This window comes from Rattus norvegicus, chromosome 10, assembly GCF_036323735.1.
Source record: "Rattus norvegicus strain BN/NHsdMcwi chromosome 10, GRCr8, whole genome shotgun sequence".
Classification (NCBI taxonomy): Eukaryota; Metazoa; Chordata; class Mammalia; order Rodentia; family Muridae; genus Rattus; species Rattus norvegicus.
The window spans coordinates 18,561,488-18,581,524 of NC_086028.1; the positions used below are offsets into that span (position 1 = coordinate 18,561,488).

The following is a 20,037-nucleotide window of genomic DNA, read 5'->3' on the forward strand; positions in this document are numbered from 1 at the left end:
CAGATTTCAACATTTATTTTATGTATAGTAACTAAAATGGGGCACAGGTGGAAAGATATGTGGATTACTAAGAACAGAGTTTCACAATGGAGTCACATCCATGGAGTGGGCAAATTTTTAACAACAATATATGACAAACTTGTGACTTCTCTGAGAAACCAACATCTGGTGGTCAGGTTGCCTAATGATATGACAAACTTGTGACCTTTCTGACATCCTGCTGACGACAGTCGATTGCCTGACCACAAGAGCTGTTTCTCTGGCTTGTATAGATGTTTCCCACTTATCCCCTCCCTCTGTTAACCCTGCTATGGTATAAATCCAGCCTTGGGAAAAAATAAAGTTGTTGCCTTGATCAGACTCTTGTCTTGGCGTCCTTCTTCACCTCTCTTGTCCCCCAGTCTCTTCCAGGTACCCTCAGGACCCTCGTTGACTGTCCTGCAGGACGGGACATATCTGCACTTTGGTCGTCCTTCTTCTTGAGCTTCATGTGGTCTGTGGTTTGTTTCTTGGGTAATCAGAGCTTTTGGACTAATATTCACTTATCAGTGAGTGCATACTATGTGTATTTTTTTTTTTTTTTTTGTGATTGGGTTACCATTTGCCTAGGAATTTCATGAAGTCATTGTTTTTTTTTTTTTGTTGTTGTTGTTGTTGTTTTTTTTTTTTTCTTTTTTTTCGGAGCTGGGGACCGAACCCAGGGCCTTGTGCTTGCTAGGCAAGCGCTCTACCACTGAGCTAAATCCCCAACCCCATCATTGTTTTTAATAGCTGAGTAGTACTCCATTGTGTAATCTAAACAAGTAACTCATTTTTAAAAGGGGTTAGCAACAAGTTTTTTTATTTACTTTCATTTTATTTTATGAGAGCTCTGCCTATGTGTATGTCTGTGCACCATGTGTATGACTGATTGCCCATGGAAGCCAGAAGAGAGCTTCGGATTTCCTGGGATTACAGACAGATGGCTGTGAGCCATCATGTGGCTGCTAGGAATGGAACCTGGGTCCTCTGAAAAAGAAGCCAGTGCTCTTAACCACTTACTCAGCTATCTTTTTAGCTCTGTGGCAAAAAATCTGATAGACACTTAGCCAAGAATAAGAACAGATAAGCATATGAAACAATGTTCACTATTATAAGTATCATGACTTATTGATGGTACAAAAATTAAAACCACAGTGAGATACCATTACACACGTGTTAGACTTACTATAACACTGAAAAGACCAGCAACAGCCAGCAGTCAAGTCCAGAGCAGATCAAACTTAGGTGTTCATTGAAGGTGTAAGAGCAGATGTTACAGACACTTTGGAAAATAGTTTGGCAGCTTTCATAAAGAAAATATATGCTTACCACGCCACCAGGAAACCCATATATAGGCACTTTACACAGAGAAATGGAAACACATTCGTATAAAATTGTGCACATCAATGATGTTAGTAGTTCATTCCCATTGCTAAAAAAGTGAACAACCCAAATGTCAGGAACAGAAAGTGGGTGCACAGATACAGTCACAGATGGGACTCTACTCTGCAATAAAAAGGAAGGAACCCCTGAGACGACATGGAGGGATTCCAAATGCACATGCCAAATGAAAGGCACTAGATTTCAAAAGCTAAATACTGATGGTTCCATCTGTGCAATATCCTAGCACTGGCAAAAAAAACTGTAGGAAAATAAAAAAAGTAGGCATTGCCAGAGCCGTGTGCTAACTAAAAAGGGACCAAGTGTCTTTAGGTGAGAGTACCACACTCATGACTCTCAGTATCGTGAGTGCGGTGGTGGCTACACCACTGTACCGACTTGTCAGACTTACAAACTGTACACCAGCAACAGTGAACCAACATTTTACTTCAGTCTTTAAAATTTCCAAGATGAGATAGATAAAAACAAAATATTTAATATTTCAATACCTTACAACAATGGCAACAGATTCCAGTCGGGACGTGATGAAGGCCTTTGTGATTTCAGGTGCATAAGTGTCTAACAAGTGGGGTTCAGCTGACTTCACAAAGGGAACGGACGCTACCATCCTCTGCCACAGAGTTAGTAAGTAATGAACACTGTTGGGGGCAAACTCCCAATGCTACAAAAAATGAAATAAAATAAAAATCATACAGCAAAATGACTACAGATAAAATTAACTAGGGTTTTGTTGGTGATGTTCTTGTTTAGGTTGTTTTGATTTGAAACCAGGTAGCCAAGGCTGGCCTTGAACTCATTATGTACCTAAGAAGGACCTTTAGCTTTTGATTCTCATGTCTCCCCATCCTGAGCACTGCTATTACAGACATGCACTACCATATCCATGCACACTGCTAGGATAGAACCTGGAACTCTGTGGCTGTCAGGAAAGAGCTCTATCAACCAAGCCACATCTCCAGCCCTGACAAACTAACTTTTATTCTGATAAGTAAATAAGCTCACTTAAAATAGCAAATTTTACAAATCCAGGCAGTATTAGAAAAAAACTAACATCTCTCATTATGTCAAGTACTTTAATGACTACTAAAATGTTCCCGCATTTCCTTAAAATTTATTACATAAGTATTTTTTGCAAGAGCTGATATAAAATGAGAACAGGTCTTCCCATCAACTTCCAAGAATTTTCCAATAATGTATAAAAGCATTTGTTTCTTTCTTTTCATAGATTTGATTATAGATTCTCATCACTATTTACTAGAAATTTAAACAGAATATCAATTTTTATTCTTTTATTGCAATGACTATTTTACCTAAAAACTTTGTAAAGAATAATAATTCCCTAAGTACTCAAATATGTATTTAAAACAAGAATCCACCTCCATCAAACCTTTACCAAGAAACTGCTTTAAAATTAGGGTTTAACCTTGATTATACATTTGTACTTACCTGAAGGCTAGTAATTGTAAAATTAGCAATCAATCCGATAACTTCCGCATACTCCTTCACCAAAACTAATTCTCCTAGCTGATAGTTTGTCTTTAAACGAGCCAAAAATCGACAAAATTCATGATAATTACCAGGATCAGACAAACCCTAAATTAAAATACAAAAGAAAGGCTCTTCAAAGAAACTGATAAAAATCCCCAAGTATTTTTTCTAAATCCCCTGGTTTATGTGGGCATTTGCTGTGGCGGATGGGCAGATAACAGTGTTGGGGAACAAGTGCGTCCTGCTACATTGAGTGTCATTGTCAATTACAGTAAGGAGTCTAAACAGAGATTTTAGATGCAGCATCGAGCCAAGATGATGAAGATATGTTTGGGAACATATTACACAAAAGCCTCTGTGTGTGTGTGTGTGTGTCTGTGTGTCTGTGTGTGTGTGTGTGTCTGTGTGTCTGTGTGTGTGTGTGTGTGTGTATATGCACGCTCAAGCGCACGCGTTCGCATGTGTGTATATTATACAAGTACACAAACACAAATCACAGAAAATTATTTCAATTCAACACTTACTAATAGGCAATGTAGTCCCAAGTTAATGTTTCTAAATGACAAGGCATTCAAATAAATTACTGCAGTGAAGGAAACAGCATGTAGGTGACAGGTGACTTTTATAAGAGAACTTAAAAAGGAACAGCCCAAGAAAGACCTTTCTAGAGCGACTTGCATACCAAACACGTTACCTCTATATCTAAACACTTTGCAGAATAGCTGGCATAGAACCAAATTTTAAAATGAATTGGTTGAATACTAATACTTGAAGAATCTAAAGAATTTTACTAATGGAGGCTCTAGGAAAGAAGATTAATATGTATTAACTAGGACAAATTCCAAAAATAAATCATAGAACAGGTCTTCTCATACACAGTTGTGACTCTAAAATACCAGACTGGCTTTTACATTGGCCAAACAGCTCCCACAATATAGCTTGTGATAGTAAGTTACACAAATTACTTTTGACTTTTTAAGTAAAACCCCATCTATGAGCAAAATGAGGGAAAATGAGACCTAAACTAACATTGGAAATATATATAAAGGTATTCATTATAAAATACTTTGCCTAAGAGCTACTGGGGTATAGAGGATGTGGGCAGTGGGGTATTTGGGATGTATATAATCAAGATACATTACATACACACAGGAAATTGTTAAACAAAAATATTGTAAAAAACTAAAATGAAAAAAAAAAAACCTTCAATAGCCAGAAATACAAAAAATAAACAAACAAAAAACAGTAACAAAACCAAAAAGCAAATGCCTTTGTAGAGTGATAGTACTTCGTCATCTCTATACAAGGATAACCGAGGGCCCCAAACTGCCAGGAACCGAGAAGCACAGAGACAGTTCTTTAGGCTGTCATTTACGTGTCCATGGCTAAAACCACAAATATTTTACACAAGAAAAAGATTAATTGAAAGTCAAACAATTCTTGTTAGACATTCTACACTTCTCATGAATGTGTCTGCACGTGGGTCCTAACACCAAAGGGCTGGATCGAATGCGTCTATTTCTAAAGCTACAAACCAGTGTCCACAAGAGGGCAAAAGACACTATTTCAAAATTTAAAGTAACATATTTCAATATTAACAATTAAGTTTAAGTTGTCTCCTACTTCAAAAGCAGATACACGCCTCAATCACGGGAGCAGCTTATCAAGTGCAAACGGGGACATAAAGTCCAATGACAGAAGACAGAAGCATGATAGAGCACACTTCTAGTCATACAAACACAAAATTGAGAAGGAATACCATATTTACTTTGAAATACTCTGATTTAAAAAATAATAATTATAGTAAATAATATCTCAGGAAGATGAATACAATACTAAATGTTTTTCCCAAAACATAATATATAAAAATTTTTGTTATGTACCAGTGAGCAGAAATATAATTTCTATATGCTAAATATTAAGTTATTTTATAAATACCTGGGGGTTTTCAAGTATCCTTTTTACTCCTTTAATTAAGTTACCAAGGTACTTGGCACGTTCAGGACTGCTAAATAAGGATCTTCTTGTAGAAGCAAACTGAACTAAGCATGACAGTGCCTAGAAAACAACAGAATTTTTTTAATTTTTAATTTTAAAAGTAGCTATGTCCAGTATGACCATCCACAAGCCTATGCCCCACACTAAAACAGCACTTGTATGTATTCTTCAGTCATTTTAAAGTCTTTCCTCACTCCCCTCTGCTTGGAGATGGCATTTTTTCTATCTGGCTTTCAAAACCTAGACATTTTGGTTTTAATTTGTGATCTGCATTTTACAAAGGAAGGGGCCTCAAGGGCTGGGGAGATGACTCCGTGGGTCCTGGCACTTACACAGACATCTGAATATGAAACTAGACATACCACATGTCCTGTAACATCAGTCAGTGTTATGTTACGGATAGACAGACAGCCATTCTAGTCAAGAGGAAGGGAGCTTCAGGCTCAGAGATACCGTCCCAAGAAACTAAGATTAACAGCTATAGAGAAAGTGCAAGTGTATACACACACACACACACACACACACACACACACACACACACACACACACACACACAACACATACACACAAAGGTCCAAAGGACATTTTAAGGAGAAAAAAGGAGGGTGTCACAGTGCCATTCTCATGATTGTGGGGTGTCTCTATACCACTGTGTTCTTATTTGCACCCTCTTGCTGAATCCCTTTATTCTTCCTAATTGGGAGCCATATATTCTATAAGCTCTCTATGCCAAATCTGCCGATGCAGGCACTAGACATGGATATATTCGGGGGTGGGGGGGGCGGCTGCCTAAGATACCCTTACTGTCTATGAGCCAATGAACTAGGTGTCAGAAACAAAATAATCTTACAAATTATGTAATCCTGAAAGGGAGAGAAAAATCCTTAACTGAATCAGGCATATAACAAATCTATTTGGTCATGAAGTACTTATTCTATGCCATTCAGAAGTATCTTATAGGGGAGTTTGGAAAATGCTGCTGGAAGAGTTAGTAATTCTCTGAAAGTCCCTAAGGAGTATTTCTGACCTAGTTATCTCGCTAAATTTCCAGGCCATTTCATTACCTAGGTTCCTAACTCCAACAGCATTCTGTTCTCATATAAAGGACAAACTGATGTCTGCGTGTTTAACCTGGGTTCATATATTTACTTGCCCAGCTAAAATTACCACTAGTTGCCAATGTTAAAATATTTCTATTAGGAGATTCATACAAAATGTCTGGATCTTGTGATAAGGATAAGAATGAGAACAAACATGAAAGTCTTTCTGTTTGGACCACACTCCAGTTTCTAACTTCCTTTACTGTTAAAAAACAAAACCATCCTCCTCAAACAGCCCTGACACACAGAACCAGGAATCCTCAGTATATGCATAGCAAACCTCCAGTGCATAACTTAGGGGATAAAAAGGCCTGGGCTTTAATCGCAATGCCAGTATCTACTCTTGCCCTGGGGAAAGTCAATTAGACACTGGGTCTGTTTTCTGTTCAGGTCAACCTACTGCGGACAGTGTTATTAACCTTGCAAGGCCACTGTGAACATGAAGCCAGATGAGCAATGCATAGCAGGGGACCAGGACCTCAAAGCAGATGTTCTCTTTTACATCTTTTAAAGTCATGAATATATTTTTGCTTTATACTAAAACATAATCATATGACTTCACGCTTTTCAAACAACTAAAAGCAATTTCCTAGTTGAAAGAAAAAGAACAAGACAAGGCACAACATCAGATAAGCACCCTGTGATACTCAGATTAAAGTCAAGAACAGACTTGCTGAGTTAAGGGAGCAGCTCGACACTCAATAGGAGAGCTCTTGGCAATCCAAGTCTTCCTTTGAAGTGGCATCCAAACAAATGCACTTTAAATCTACAACAGTTTTCCACAGACACAATTCTCCAATTCTAGTAGCTTAAATATTGAACTTAACACTCTTCCCAGCATTGCTGGATCTTAGACGCAACAAGAACGATGCCATCGTCTCAAAGCTCTGTGTAACAGATGCTAAAGTGCACATGCGACAGTGGCAAGCACTAATCAAGTAGTGGTCACCTTGGTGTGTGTCTCAGAGGTTTCTGATGGACACTGCCGCTCAGACCTGAGACATGTAGCCAGCAGGTAAAGCAGAGTTAGAGACGGTGAGAAGGACAGTCCTAGTGGCTGACTTGAGCACCGTGAGTTAGGGGTGAGATGCAGGCAGAGGTTGTTAGACTGTCCTGGCTTTGGCAGGAGCCAGGATCAGTTACTGGTTTTGAGCTTAATCACACAACGGGACTGACTGTTAACAGATTCTGTTAACAGATTTTGTTAGCATATGTGTAAATTGAATGCATTCAGAAGTGAGAATTAGAAAAATATAACTCAATTAAATGCATAAGAATTTTGAAGTGGGGGTTGGGAATTTAGCTCAGTGGTAAAGCACTTGCCTAGGAAGCGCAAAGCCCTGGGTTCGGTCCCCAGCTCCAAAAAAAAGAACCAAAAAAAAAAAAAAAAAAAAGAATTTTGAGTGAATATATATTACCCTTACTTCAGATTAGAAAAGAACCACATGGACAAGGCTGAGCCTGGCACTGAGGAGGATGAGGATGGGAGACAAGTTTGAAGGCAGCGTGGACTATACACAGTAAGACCATACACAGAAGCAAAACCAGAAGCTACACATGCAGCTCAGTTACCACACTGACATCAAAGGTGTGGGGCCATCGGTTCAATTCCCCAGTGGTGCAGAGCGGTAAGAACCGACTCCTGAGGGTCTTCCGCTTTAAGGACCACTGAATCGCATGTACTTACTAACTGAGACAGCAGAGGTGGAAGCGAGTGATACGAATTGAAGAAAAGATCCAACGTTTCTGGCTCCAGGAAAACTGGAAAAAAGATGATTTCTCTAACACCATTAATTTCACTAAAAGATTATCACACACATAAGAATATCAAGACCATTACACATGGCTACTCACTGCAACTGGGCTATTTATTTATTTATTCATTCATTTAATATTGGCTTTTCCAGACCAAGTGTCTCTACATATCCCTGGTTGCCCTGAACTTGCATTGTGAACCAGGCTGGTTTAGAATTAAGAGATCCTGCCTCTGCTTCTGCTTCCTGAGTGCTGGGATTAAAGGTATCCACCACTACAGTCTATTTTGATTCTTAAGGGTTTTTTCCTTTGATAAATAGAACAGTATAGATATAAAATATTGCTAGCTAAGATGACTCTTAGTTCTGTACAGTATCTACACTTCTAAGTAGAATGTTAGTTTGCATTCACACTAAAATGACAAGGACAGGGATAAGTAGCACTAGAAAGTTTATAAAAAGCAACAGTGTCCTGTCCCATTGGTATATTTACATTTAAAGAATGGTCATCATACAGTTTCATTTGATACCACCTGAACCCTAACCTTAATTAACTGTATTAGGGTTCAGTTCTCTAACCTACCTTACAATCCCATCTCCAACATTCTCTGAAATATCCATCCTTTCCCTTCCCACTATAATCACAACTTGTGAGACAACCAATTCTAAAGTGCTTACATTTCTAACCATGCAAAGAATAGTCGAGCTGAAGAATATTACCTGTATCTCACACTTGCAATTATCTCTGTACTTAAGCTAATTGGCTTAGTTGTGTATATCTTTTCCTTACTAATTTTTGGCAAATGTTTTGACAAATTCACAAATACATGAAAAAGTTAACATTTCCATCCAACCGATATCATCAAACATTATTTCCATTTGCTACACCTGTCACTCATTGATCAAGTTCAAGTCCTTTGTCACATCCTGTTTCCTTTTTATATCTGTTTATTGTCATCTTGTTTGAAGGGTTCTTTCTTCAGCCCACTTCTATTTTCTTGACTTGTATGTTAGTTTGCTAAAAGCAAGTATATGAGGGAGAAATTTGGAAGGACTTGCACATCCAAAAACATTATCTTGCTTTTAATAATTTCCACTGAGTTTGAAACCCTGCAGAGGTCTGAGGCTGCTAACGCACTGTTGTTACTGTGAAGCCTACTGCCACCCTAGATTCAAACCCAACGACGAAGACTTTTCCTTCCTCCAGCACTGCAAGCCGTTTTCCTGGGATTTCATAAATGCAAAGCTAGTGCACATCTTTCTTCACCCATAATACCTGGGTGCCTGGTGCAACTGCCTATTCATATCCCACCCTTCACTGCTGGGAACACTGTTGGGTTTTTAATTTCCTACTCTCTCTTTCTAAAACTTCCAATAGTCAAATCGCAACCATGTGGCTTCACCGTCTAATTTTCTCACATGTACTTTCTCTTCTATTAAACATCTGGCTATTTTAATTCTACTTTGTAAATTTTATTAATTTTCTCTTCCAGGTTATTTACTAAATTGTTAAATTACATGGCAAATGTTCTACTCTTATCTCAGGAGTGCTTTACCTGGTGTATATCTCTAGGAATATTAAGCACATACTTTTAAAAGTTTATTTCTATTCTTTGCCTTGTATGTCCAATTTTTTAAAAAGCTAAATTTTCTAAGATTAATGAATTATAAAATCACATACAGTTACGAAAGCTAATCACCACTGGTGATCTCTTACAAAAACAACACTATAACACCACAGCCGCAAGCCCAATACAATCCTCCTGCCATACTGAGTCAAGTTTTATATGCACTCAGGTGCATATGTTTGTTTATGACACCACCACCACCACCAAGATGTAGAACGCTAAACCCCTTATTTATTAATCTTTTATTCCTAAACTGAAGTCTTTAACCTTCTATCTGATATCCCCAAATCTGATGCTTTTCTAGCTTAATTTTGCAAGAACACAGCTATAGGAGGGAAAGGTCCAACCACAGAGCCAATGGCAGTCAGTTTGTCTCCCAGGTGTACAGGTGAAGACCCAACCCAGAATAAAGTCTCCTTGATGCTCATCCTGTAGCCCCTACCCCACATCTGCCCTGAGGTGCCCTAGTGACATTATCGTTCTGCAATGTGGGAAGACATCTTGCTCTCCCCTTTGGGTGTTCCTCCTGTCACACAGTAAACCCCAACTCTGCTCTGCTCAGGCCCTTACTCTGATTCGTTCACCTTGGCACTCGGAACAAGACCTCTGAGTAACTGTCAGACCCTCCCCTATCTATGTAGGCAGCTCTAGGGCTTGTCTTTTTCCTGAAATCAAAATATAGCTGTTAGTATGATGTGAGTTGGGCAAGGCATTACTACTGAGTATTATAGTTGCTCTGAATTAGAGCACTCAGAATTAAGTAGCTCTACAATACAGGCCACATGGCTGGGTTAATTCTGCACTGTGTACACGGACTATCTCTCATGCTAACCCTCCTTCTCTCTTACTTGTTCTCCAGGTTGTTGGAATCTGCACTGTGCAAAGATCGTCCGCAGACTCATCTGCTGAACTGCCCAGGAAGTCAAAGCTCAGGCAGCTGAGGACCAGCTTTAAGACTTGCATCACCAGGCTTTGTTGATCTTGATCCTGAAGATTTAAAGGTTTGGCCAACACCTTCAAAGTTAGAAATAAAACATTATAATAAAACATTATCACTAAAAGAATTGCAACTTTATAAATTTAAGTATTTCTTTAATGTGAAGTAAAAAGTAGTAAAAAGAAAACAAAAATGGTTGTCCACACATTTCTACAACAGTCTACTTCCAACTTTCACCTTGTAAAATAAGAATAAAAATATACTTAACTACAGATTGCCGATTGCCTTCTAAAGCTGTAAAAGGTGACCTAAGCCAGTAGTGGCACCACACCTTTAATCCCATCACTCAGAAGCAGAGGCAGGCAGATGTCTTGAGTTCCAGGTTAGCCTGGTCTACAGAGTTAAGTTACAGGTCAGCCAGGGCTACACAGAGTAACCCTGTTTTGAAAAACAAAAACAAATAAACAAAAAAAAACCAACAACAACAACAAAAAAAAAAAAAAAGCTGAGGCTTAATTTTCTTCAAGAGAATCTGGAATAACATCTTGTGTAAATGAGATGCATTCCACTGGCAAAGGCCATGAGAGTGTCGGTAAAAGTCACAAGCTTCTGGAGTTCGGTCCTGACCACTTTTTGCTAAGGCCAGTCCCCAAGAATGTACGTCTTGGACATTCTGAACTATCTGTAAAGAGCCCTAGACTTCTCCAAGAATAACACAGAGGGAGGCGAGGTGGGTAGACAGAATATCCAGTGTAACATGTATATGTAAACAGACTAACCATAGGCAGTCAGATGAGGAGTTCAAGAACATCAACTATACTATTTTAGCTATCCTTGTAAATGATATTTTCCCACACTACAAGAACATTCTTTTTTTTTTTTTCTTTTTTCTTTTTTTCGGAGCTGAGGACCGAACCCAGGGCCTTGCGCTTGCTAGGCTACAAGAACATTCTTAAAAAGGTCATTTAATTAGGCCTACTACAGTAATTATCAATGTTAACATACAAGAGAACAATTTTCATCTAAACAACTTAAAATCTGAAATAAGCTGCAATGTAAAGTTTCTGAGCTATCAAGGTTTGGATTTTGGTGAATTTCACATTTCAGATTTTGAAATTTTTCACCTGGTAAAGTTTATACAAATATTCTAAAATGTAAAACGCTCCAAAGTTCTAAAACTCTTCTGGTCCCAAGTATTGACGAAGGACACTTAGGCTACAACAGAGAACTGAACAGATAGGAAGCGAAGCTTTTAATGAGATGTTTGGGAAATGCTTCACAACACAAGTAGACAAGCTTGAGCAGTAGGATGGAGGCATTCTCCATGCATCCGAGCCAGCCTACAAGGAGGAAAGTTGTGAATGCTCCATGGTGCACTAAAAGCAAGTAGTAAATGCCAATTTTCCAAAGGAACTCTTAAAGAACTCGGGGAAATCATGGGGAAATGGAAAGCTGCAGTTTTCCATATGGGTGGGCAGAAAAAGAGATCAAAACCCCAGTTAGTCTGTTCAAGTAAAAATCAACAACAAGAAGGTGAAAACTGCTATTGACCTAACACAAACACGGAATTCTCTACGGCATCATCTTCCACACCCAGGGAGTAAAGTTTGTACAGATTTACCATATTTAAGACTGACCACAAATCTCTTGAAGGAAATCAGAGGAAAACAGTGTGCCCGAAACTCATTCAAAACACTTAAGGTTGGTTCCCAGGTTACAGTAGCTGAGAAGTCCAGTCAGCAGCTGACTTACCTGTTTCAGGAGAGAACAGGCTAACACTAGAATGTCTTTTAGAGACGTATCACGAAATGAGGTAGCTACTTTCCTATGTTTTGCTGAAGGTCTGGAATAATCAACCTAAAAAAAGGTCAAGAAATGTAAGGCAAACTTACTACATAGCATAATGGCACTAGTAATCAGAAAATCATGGAAACAGAGCTTGTGAGAGCCTAGGAGAGAGCCTAGGAGAGAGACTTGATGGCAATCCCTCAGGGCAGAGACAACGTTAGAGTCCACCACAAAACTATCAGGGTTTCAGTGCCAATATAGGACACAGAAGTAAAACAACAGACACTGGGATCATGTGTTCCTGAGCTCTGCCCTATAGTGTATATAATATATATAACTTCCCTAACTCTCAAGTGACACCTACAGAATACCTACAATGCCACCTCTAAAACAATCTTCACATTCTAATATGTGAATCAGCTAAATGGATTAGTTACAAAATATCTTATATAAAAGTATTTAAATGTCACTGGATTTATATCACTAAAGTTTTGAAAACAAAAGTAGAAATAGACTCAAGAATTTGATTATGTATACAACATGTCATCTCTGAATGTTTTATCAGCTAACAGAAATCATTAATTTTTTGGAGGCAGGGTCTCACTATGTAGCCCTGGCTGTCATGAAACTAGTTATGGGGGCCAGGCTGGCCTCCAACTCACAGAGATCTGCCTGCCTCTGCCTCTTGTCTCCCAAAAGCTGAGATTAAAGGCATAAACCACCATCACCTGGCCAGAAATTAACTTTTTAAGAATAAATTACTAAGACTAGAGGATTTCAGTCCCTAATCTAAAATGTAAAAATTATTTACACAGTAGTACTAGAACATTTGCTTAACACCCAAGAAATGCAGGGTTTTATAGTCAGTACTGACCCGTATCCCTGACAAATATATATGTATTATAAATACAATACATATATATAAATATACAGTACATATATACTATATATTTCCATTTATCAATAGGAAATAAACAAGGCCAGTTCTGGTAGTTATTACCACCGTGGCCTAAAGTTATTGTAGATTTACTACTTATCTCTTGGCTATTTGAAAGACAGTAGGAAACCATTTTTCCTGCTATTTTCAGAACTAAATAAATATAAATACATATAGTGAGCTAAGAACTGATTATCTGACACTTTCTAAGCTCTAAGATACAATTCAGAGTATTCTTAAATGCTACATTTACTTATAAAATATTAAACATAATAAAGTTCAAAGGAACTATAGAAAGTAGTTAATGACAGTAGCCAATGTGTGATTTTAATTAATTATCATTTACAGCAAGTGCTCTAAGTCAACCTTTCTCTGTATGTGCGTGTGGTATGCATGTATGTATAAGCACACCTATGTGAGCATGTGTATGGAGTTGGTCTGGTGTTGATACTGTGTGTCTACCTTGACCTCTCTCAACTTTATATATTGAGGCAGGGTCTCCTGCTGAAGCTGACTGAGTGCACCATTTTGGCTAATCTATCTAGCCAGCCAGCCCTGCTGAGCTCCTGTTTCTGAACCCCATGCACTGGGACTGCAAGCCGACTGCCACACCCAGGAGGCTATGCCATGAATTCTGGGGATGGGGACTCCGGTTGCCACGTTTGCATGCCAAGTGCTTTCCCTGCTGAGTCATCCTCCTAGCCGTCCTTCACTGATCAGACTTAAGGTTCACCTCTCTCACTTCTTTCATGCCAAAAACAATGGCAAAACCATAAAAATCAGTAAAAGTATACAGTATCCCAAGTCCTCTTTACAAAGTATTCTTAATATATCATTTCACTTAATCCTCAAATCAATCTTTAAAATGCATAGTATTCTTTACCACACCCATAACATAAAGAAAAGTGTCATTAAGTTTCTATGGAGTACCTTCTACATACGAGGTATTATGCCAGCAGTCTATCTGCTCTTAATAAAGGCTATCATCACCTCTCTTCAAAGAAAATCATGCAGAATTCTTCAAAAAAGAAAGAAAGAAAGAAAGAAAGAAAGAAAGAAAGAAAGAAAGAAAGAAAGAAAATTTGTACAAAGCATAGGCCATAAAGCAAAAGTCAAATCTGCCTTCACCAGTGCCTTCTTCAAGGCTTGCATGCTCACTGCACGGGGGTCACATGTGTAGACACTGTTTGAGAGAGACTGCAGAACCACTCCAAATTACACATGTATGTCCCTACTGTGTAGGCATGTGAATAACATATATATTTAAGGAACAGCGGGTTCGGCTTCTAGAAATATAGGATAATGTTTACTATCTTAACTTTTAGGAAAATTATGTTTAGATCTTTTTCTTAAGAGACATATCCATACTTGGACAGTGTGTGATGGTGCACACCTTTAATCCCAGCACTCAGGAGGCAGAGGCAGGCAGAGTTCTTTGAGTTCAAGGCCAGTCTGATCTATGAATACCATGAGTTCCAGGCCACATAGGGCTACGACAGTGAGAAACCACATTTTAAAAAGAAAAAATAAAAATAAAAAATAAATAAAGGAAGAATAAAAAGATACAACCACAATCATACCAAATGAGTATACAGTATACTTCTGAACATTATACAACACAGAACTTTCCACATATAAATCTGATCAGCAGAAATACTAGCTGAAGTGGAAAATTACGCCTCCACCCCCAAATTAAGCTCAGCAAAATCTGCTCAATAGAAGATATATTTCCAACTTACAGAGCCAAAAGTCATACTTTAAAGATCTCTCCATGCATCCCAATCTGGCCTCAAATTCATGATCCTCCTGCCTCAGCCTCCCAGCTGTAGGATCAAAGAAATTTGGGGCTTCTATCTGTGGATAACTTGGAAATCTTGTATGAGATGAACAAAAAGGGACAGACATAGTGGGACATCCCTAAAATCCTGGTACTTGGGAGGCGGGAGGATCAGGAGTTCAAAGTCACTCCCTCCCTGCTACATAGCAAATGTGAGGCCAGCCTGAGCTACATGAAACCCATTCTCCAAAAAAAGACTGGTGAGGGAATGTGAATGTTGAATGGATACAAAGGACAACTTGAAAGGTTTCTTACTGGTAAATTATAATCTATTAAATAAAATTAGAAACCTATATTAACGTAGGCTGTTGTCAGAAGTATAAAGTACTTCTCCATAAAATATTTAATAATTATAAGGAGAAAAAGAGAATAAGGAAGCTGAGTAAAGACTAATTTAATTAAGAAATCAAAGTGAGCATTACCTATTATTAGTCAACTCAAACCATATGCTTCCTGGCAAGAGACGCTAAGAAGGCCATGTGTCCTTGCTGATACCTGATAAACAAACGCACTCTGGACTGAACAATGAGGGACACTGAACACGAACTAACTTATGTGTCATGCTGTGCACTGGACAGTTTTATGTCAACCTGACACTAACTAGAGTTTCTAAAAGAAGGAACCTTCATTGAGAAATGCCTCCATAACATCTGGCTGTATGGCATTTTCTTAATTTCGTGATTGATGGGGGAAGGCCTCGTCCATTGTGGGTGGTATCATCCATGGCCTATGGTCCTGGACTATGTAAGAAAGCAGGCTGAGCAAGCCATAGGGAGCAAGGTGGTAAGCAGCACCCCTGTATGACCTCTTCTATTAACCCTTGCCTCTAGGATCCTCCCTGCTTGGGTTCCTGCTCTCACTGTATTTGATGATGAACCTTGACATGGAACTGAGTTAAATAAGCTCTTTCTTCCTCACGTTGCTTTTGGTCATGATTTTTCATCACAGCAATAGTAACCCTGACCAAGCCAAGTTGTAAAGCAGAGGGAATCCTCCTATGACTAATCCTCCCAGAAGAAAAAGCTAACACTGTGAAAAGCAAACATGTTGATTCTAAGCAGGCATCAACTCTTAGGACATTTTGGGGCTAAATGGGGAAGCAGGTCTAAGTAGCAAAAGGTCATGTTTAAAAAATATAATGGTCCTATCATGATCATGTAGGAAAAAGAATGTCCTTGTAGAAGAAAATGTAAAGGTATTCCCTGGGGCTTTGGGAATGGGGGGGCGTAGGGGGAAAGGGAATCATGATGTCAGCTTATCAAGTGGTCAAGAAAGATCTTTGTTCTGCCCTCTAAATGTTACTGAAAGTTCCTTTGTATTTTTAAAAGATACTTGGTTGCTCTCCAAGACACACTCTTATTAGAACCCACATTGCCAGTTAATAAGGAACTAAGTGAGGAGCTGGGAACTAAGGCACTGAGGAAGCCTAAAGCCCTCCCTCGCCTTCCCTCACCTTCAGGGTAGCCTATACTGCTCTCGGTGGTTAAGTAAGAAGGGAATCAGTTTTGAAGTTAGCAAATATGAAAGCTGGCTGCCTGTGGTTACTACACTAGTCTCTTACTTTTAAAAAGTAAACTGACATGCTAAAACTATTTTTAGCTGAGCTCCAGTTCTTCAAACTCACTTACAGATTAAGCAAGGTCCCTGTCATATTCCTGCCCACAGCTGGCTATTCCTGAAGTGGAGAAAGGAACTGCCATAGCAGACAATCTTCACACAACTGTGAGAAGGAAACTGATGGCCATAAAACTAAAGAAGCAAACTGATGGCCACAAAATTAAGGTGTTTTAAAATGTGGAAATTCTATAAAATGTCTTAATTCATCACTCACTGAACAGTAATCAATATTTTTCGATTATACGATATTGTGACTATTCTGTGACTACACAGGGAGTTGGCAATTGGACAGCAGCTCTCCTTATGTGCACACTCACATTCCGCACCATGAGCACAAGTCAGGAGGGTGCCAGTTTGAGAGTCCAAACTCCCTTTATAAAATCACTCCATGCAGAGCAACTTCTGCTTTTCTCCCACTGAAACCCATGCTTTCAGCAAAAGGGGACATGGCATGGGGCACGCCCTCAGATGCTGAGGTTGGGGGAGGTTAGTTTCTGAAAATGCTCCTTGTGCAGGTTGAAAAAGACAACACAGATAGTGACAGAGTGCCAAGCTATCTGTTTCTGGATAGATGGTGCCATTCACCCATGGTTAGGAATCAATCTTCTAAACTGTTTGCTCTTTACTTAGAAACGCGTAAGAGTTTGCTCTCCTTTCCTATACACTTCATTTGTATAGTTAATATATTATTCTATCTACAAGAATGAAGACAGTTCTCTAGGGAAAAAGTACCGTGTCCCATTTCCCATTACCGTTATTCTATGTTTTTTTTCCCTATGGTTGTGATTTTTAATGAAAGTATTCTAATTTACTTTTCCAAATAGTAAAACAAATACTTAAAGACTTGACCAGTTAAGAGTTTCATGCCACAAAGAAACAATATTACCTAAGCAAGTTCCATGTCCTATTACATGGAAAAACTTACCAGGTTCATTTCCTGTGTCAGTTCGGAAAGGATTATCACCCCTATTATGCAGTGCTCCACTGTGCCCTTTAGAAAAAGAACCACGTGAGACATGATGAGCTCTTAAGTGTAAACCAAGCAATACTTTTTAAAATTATATTTATATGGGTACACTATTGCTCTCTTCATACACACCAGAAGAGGGCATTGGATCCCATTACAGATGCTTGTGAGCCACCATGTGGTTGCTGGGAATTGAACTCAGGACCTTTGGAAGAACAATCAGTGCTCTTAACTGCTGAGCCATCTCTCCAGCCCCCAAGCAATACTTTTAAAAATTAAACATCAAAGCATCACAGTTGCCTAGTATTGGTCCCTAAAAGTATGTAGGAAAAAGTATTATCCTTTCTATAACTAAAAGAATTTTGGAGGGAGAGCTGAACCTTCAGAGAGACTTCAGAGACAAGCCTGGGAAACCAGAAGAGACTGCTCTCTGTACATACATCTCGGACGCCAGAGGAAAACACCAAAGGCCATCTGGAACCCTGGTGCACTGAAGCTCCCGGAAGGGGCGGCACAGGTCTTCCTGGTTGCTGCTGCCGCAGAGAGCCCGTGGGCAGCACCCCACGAGCAAACTTGAGCCTCGGGACTACAGGTAAGACCAACTTGTCTGCTGCAAGAGAGCTGCCTGGTGAGATCAGGACACACAGAGGCAGAGTTCATCTAGGACCGGGCACGTCCTGTGTTTGCCGGAGGTCCCACGCCCTCGGATCCCGGCCCACAGCAGCTCTCTGCTCCCAGACCCCTTGGGAAAGAGGCCTCACCGCCTGGTCAGGTGGGCACTCCTGAGGCTGCAGAGCGGAAGAGACCACCAACACTGACCACCCCTGCCCACATCCCTGGCCCAAGAGGAAGCTGTATAAGGCCTCTGGGCTCCCGTGGGGGAGGGCCCAGGAGCGGCAGGACCCCTGCCTGAGACACCACCGGAACCTGAGGGAAACAGACCGGATAAACAGTTCTCTGCACCCAAATCCCGTGGGAGGGAGAGCTAAACCTTCAGAGAGGCAGACAAGCCTGGGAAACCAGAAGAGACTGCTCTCTGTGCACACATCTCGGACGCCAGAGGAAAACACCAAAGGCCATCTGGAACCCTGGTGCACTGAAGCTCCCGGAAGGGGCGGCACAGGTCTTCCTGGTTGCTGCCGCTGCAGAGAGCCCGTGGGCAGCACCCCACGAGCGAACTTGAGCCTCGGGACCACAGGTAAGACCAACTTTTCTGCTGCAAGAAAGCTGCCTGGTGAACTCAAGACACAGGCCCACAGGAACAGCTGAAGACCTGTAGAGAGGAAAAACTACACGCCTGAAAGCAGAACACTCTGTCCCCATAACTGACTGAAAGAGAGGAAAACAGGTCTACAGCACTCCTGACACACAGGCTTATAGGACAGTCTAGCCACTGTCAGAAATAGCAGAACAAAGTAACACTAGAGATAAGCTGATGGCGAGAGGCAAGCGCAGGAACCCAAGCAACAGAAACCAAGACTACATGGCATCATCGGAGCCCAATTCTCCCACCAAAACAAACATGGAATATCCAAACACACCAGAAAAGCAAGATCTAGTTTCAAAATCATATTTGATCATGATGCTGGAGGACTTCAAGAAAGACGTGAAGAACTCCCTTAGAGAACAAGTAGAAGCCTACAGAGAGGAATCGCAAAAATCCCTGAAAGAATTCCAGGAAAACACAATCAAACAGTTGAAGGAATTAAAAATGGAAATAGAAGCAATCAAGAAAGAACACATGGAAACAACCCTGGATATAGAAAACCAAAAGAAGAGACAAGGAGCTGTAGATACAAGCTTCACCAACAGAATACAAGAGATGGAAGAGAGAATCTCAGGAGCAGAAGATTCCATAGAAATCATTGACTCAACTGTCAAAGATAATGTAAAGCGGAAAAAGCTACTGGTCCAAAACATACAGGAAATCCAGGACTCAATGAGAAGATCAAACCTAAGGATAATAGGTATAGAAGAGAGTGAAGACTCCCAGCTCAAAGGACCAGTAAATATCTTCAACAAAATCCTAGAAGAAAACTTCCCTAACCTAAAGAAAGAGATACCCATAAGCATACAAGAAGCCTACAGAACTCCAAATAGATTGGACCAGAAAAGAAACACCTCCCGTCACATAATAGTCAAAACACCAAACGCACAAAATAAAGAAAGAATATTAAAAGCAGTAAGGGAAAAAGGTCAAGTAACATATAAAGGCAGACCTATCAGAATCACACCAGACTTCTTGCCAGAAACTATGAAGTCCAGAAGATCCTGGACTGATGTCATACAGACCCTAAGAGAACACAAATGCCAGCCCAGGTTACTGTATCCTGCAAAACTCTCAATTAACATAGATGGAGAAACCAAGATATTCCATGACAAAAACAAATTTACACAATATCTTTCTACAAATCCAGCACTACAAAGGATAATAAATGGTAAAGCCCAACATAAGGAGGCAAGCTATACCCTAGAAGAAGCAAGAAACTAATCATCTTGGCAACAAAACAAAGAGAATGAAAGCACACAAACATAACCTCACATCCAAATATGAATACAACGGG

At 39.8% G+C, this 20,037-nt stretch overlaps 1 protein-coding gene across 11 annotated transcripts in view; it reads right to left on the reverse strand.

Annotated features, from left to right (window-relative positions):
- The window catches only part of Ranbp17 (RAN binding protein 17), a 302,529-nt gene that overhangs the window by 256,854 nt on the left and 25,638 nt on the right, over nucleotides 1–20,037 (reverse strand). For 9 of the 11 annotated variants that reach the window (XR_010055172.1, XR_010055171.1, XR_010055174.1 and 6 more), the window contains 7 exons: nucleotides 17,432–17,497; nucleotides 12,080–12,184; nucleotides 10,239–10,404; nucleotides 7,696–7,769; nucleotides 4,849–4,968; nucleotides 2,869–3,015; nucleotides 1,911–2,083 (listed from right to left, as the gene is read on the reverse strand). Coding sequence is in view for 6 of the 11 variants with exons in the window: in XM_063268960.1 (XP_063125030.1) it covers nucleotides 1,911–2,083; nucleotides 2,869–3,015; nucleotides 4,849–4,968; nucleotides 7,696–7,769; nucleotides 10,239–10,404; nucleotides 12,080–12,184; nucleotides 17,432–17,497 (851 nt within the window). In the remaining 5 variants the exon portion in view is untranslated. Of the gene's footprint in view, nucleotides 1–1,910; nucleotides 2,084–2,868; nucleotides 3,016–4,848; nucleotides 4,969–7,695; nucleotides 7,770–10,238; nucleotides 10,405–12,079; nucleotides 12,185–17,431; nucleotides 17,498–20,037 lie in introns of those variants that run through there. The other 2 variants (XM_063268959.1, XM_039085897.2) reach the window with 2 other exon arrangements.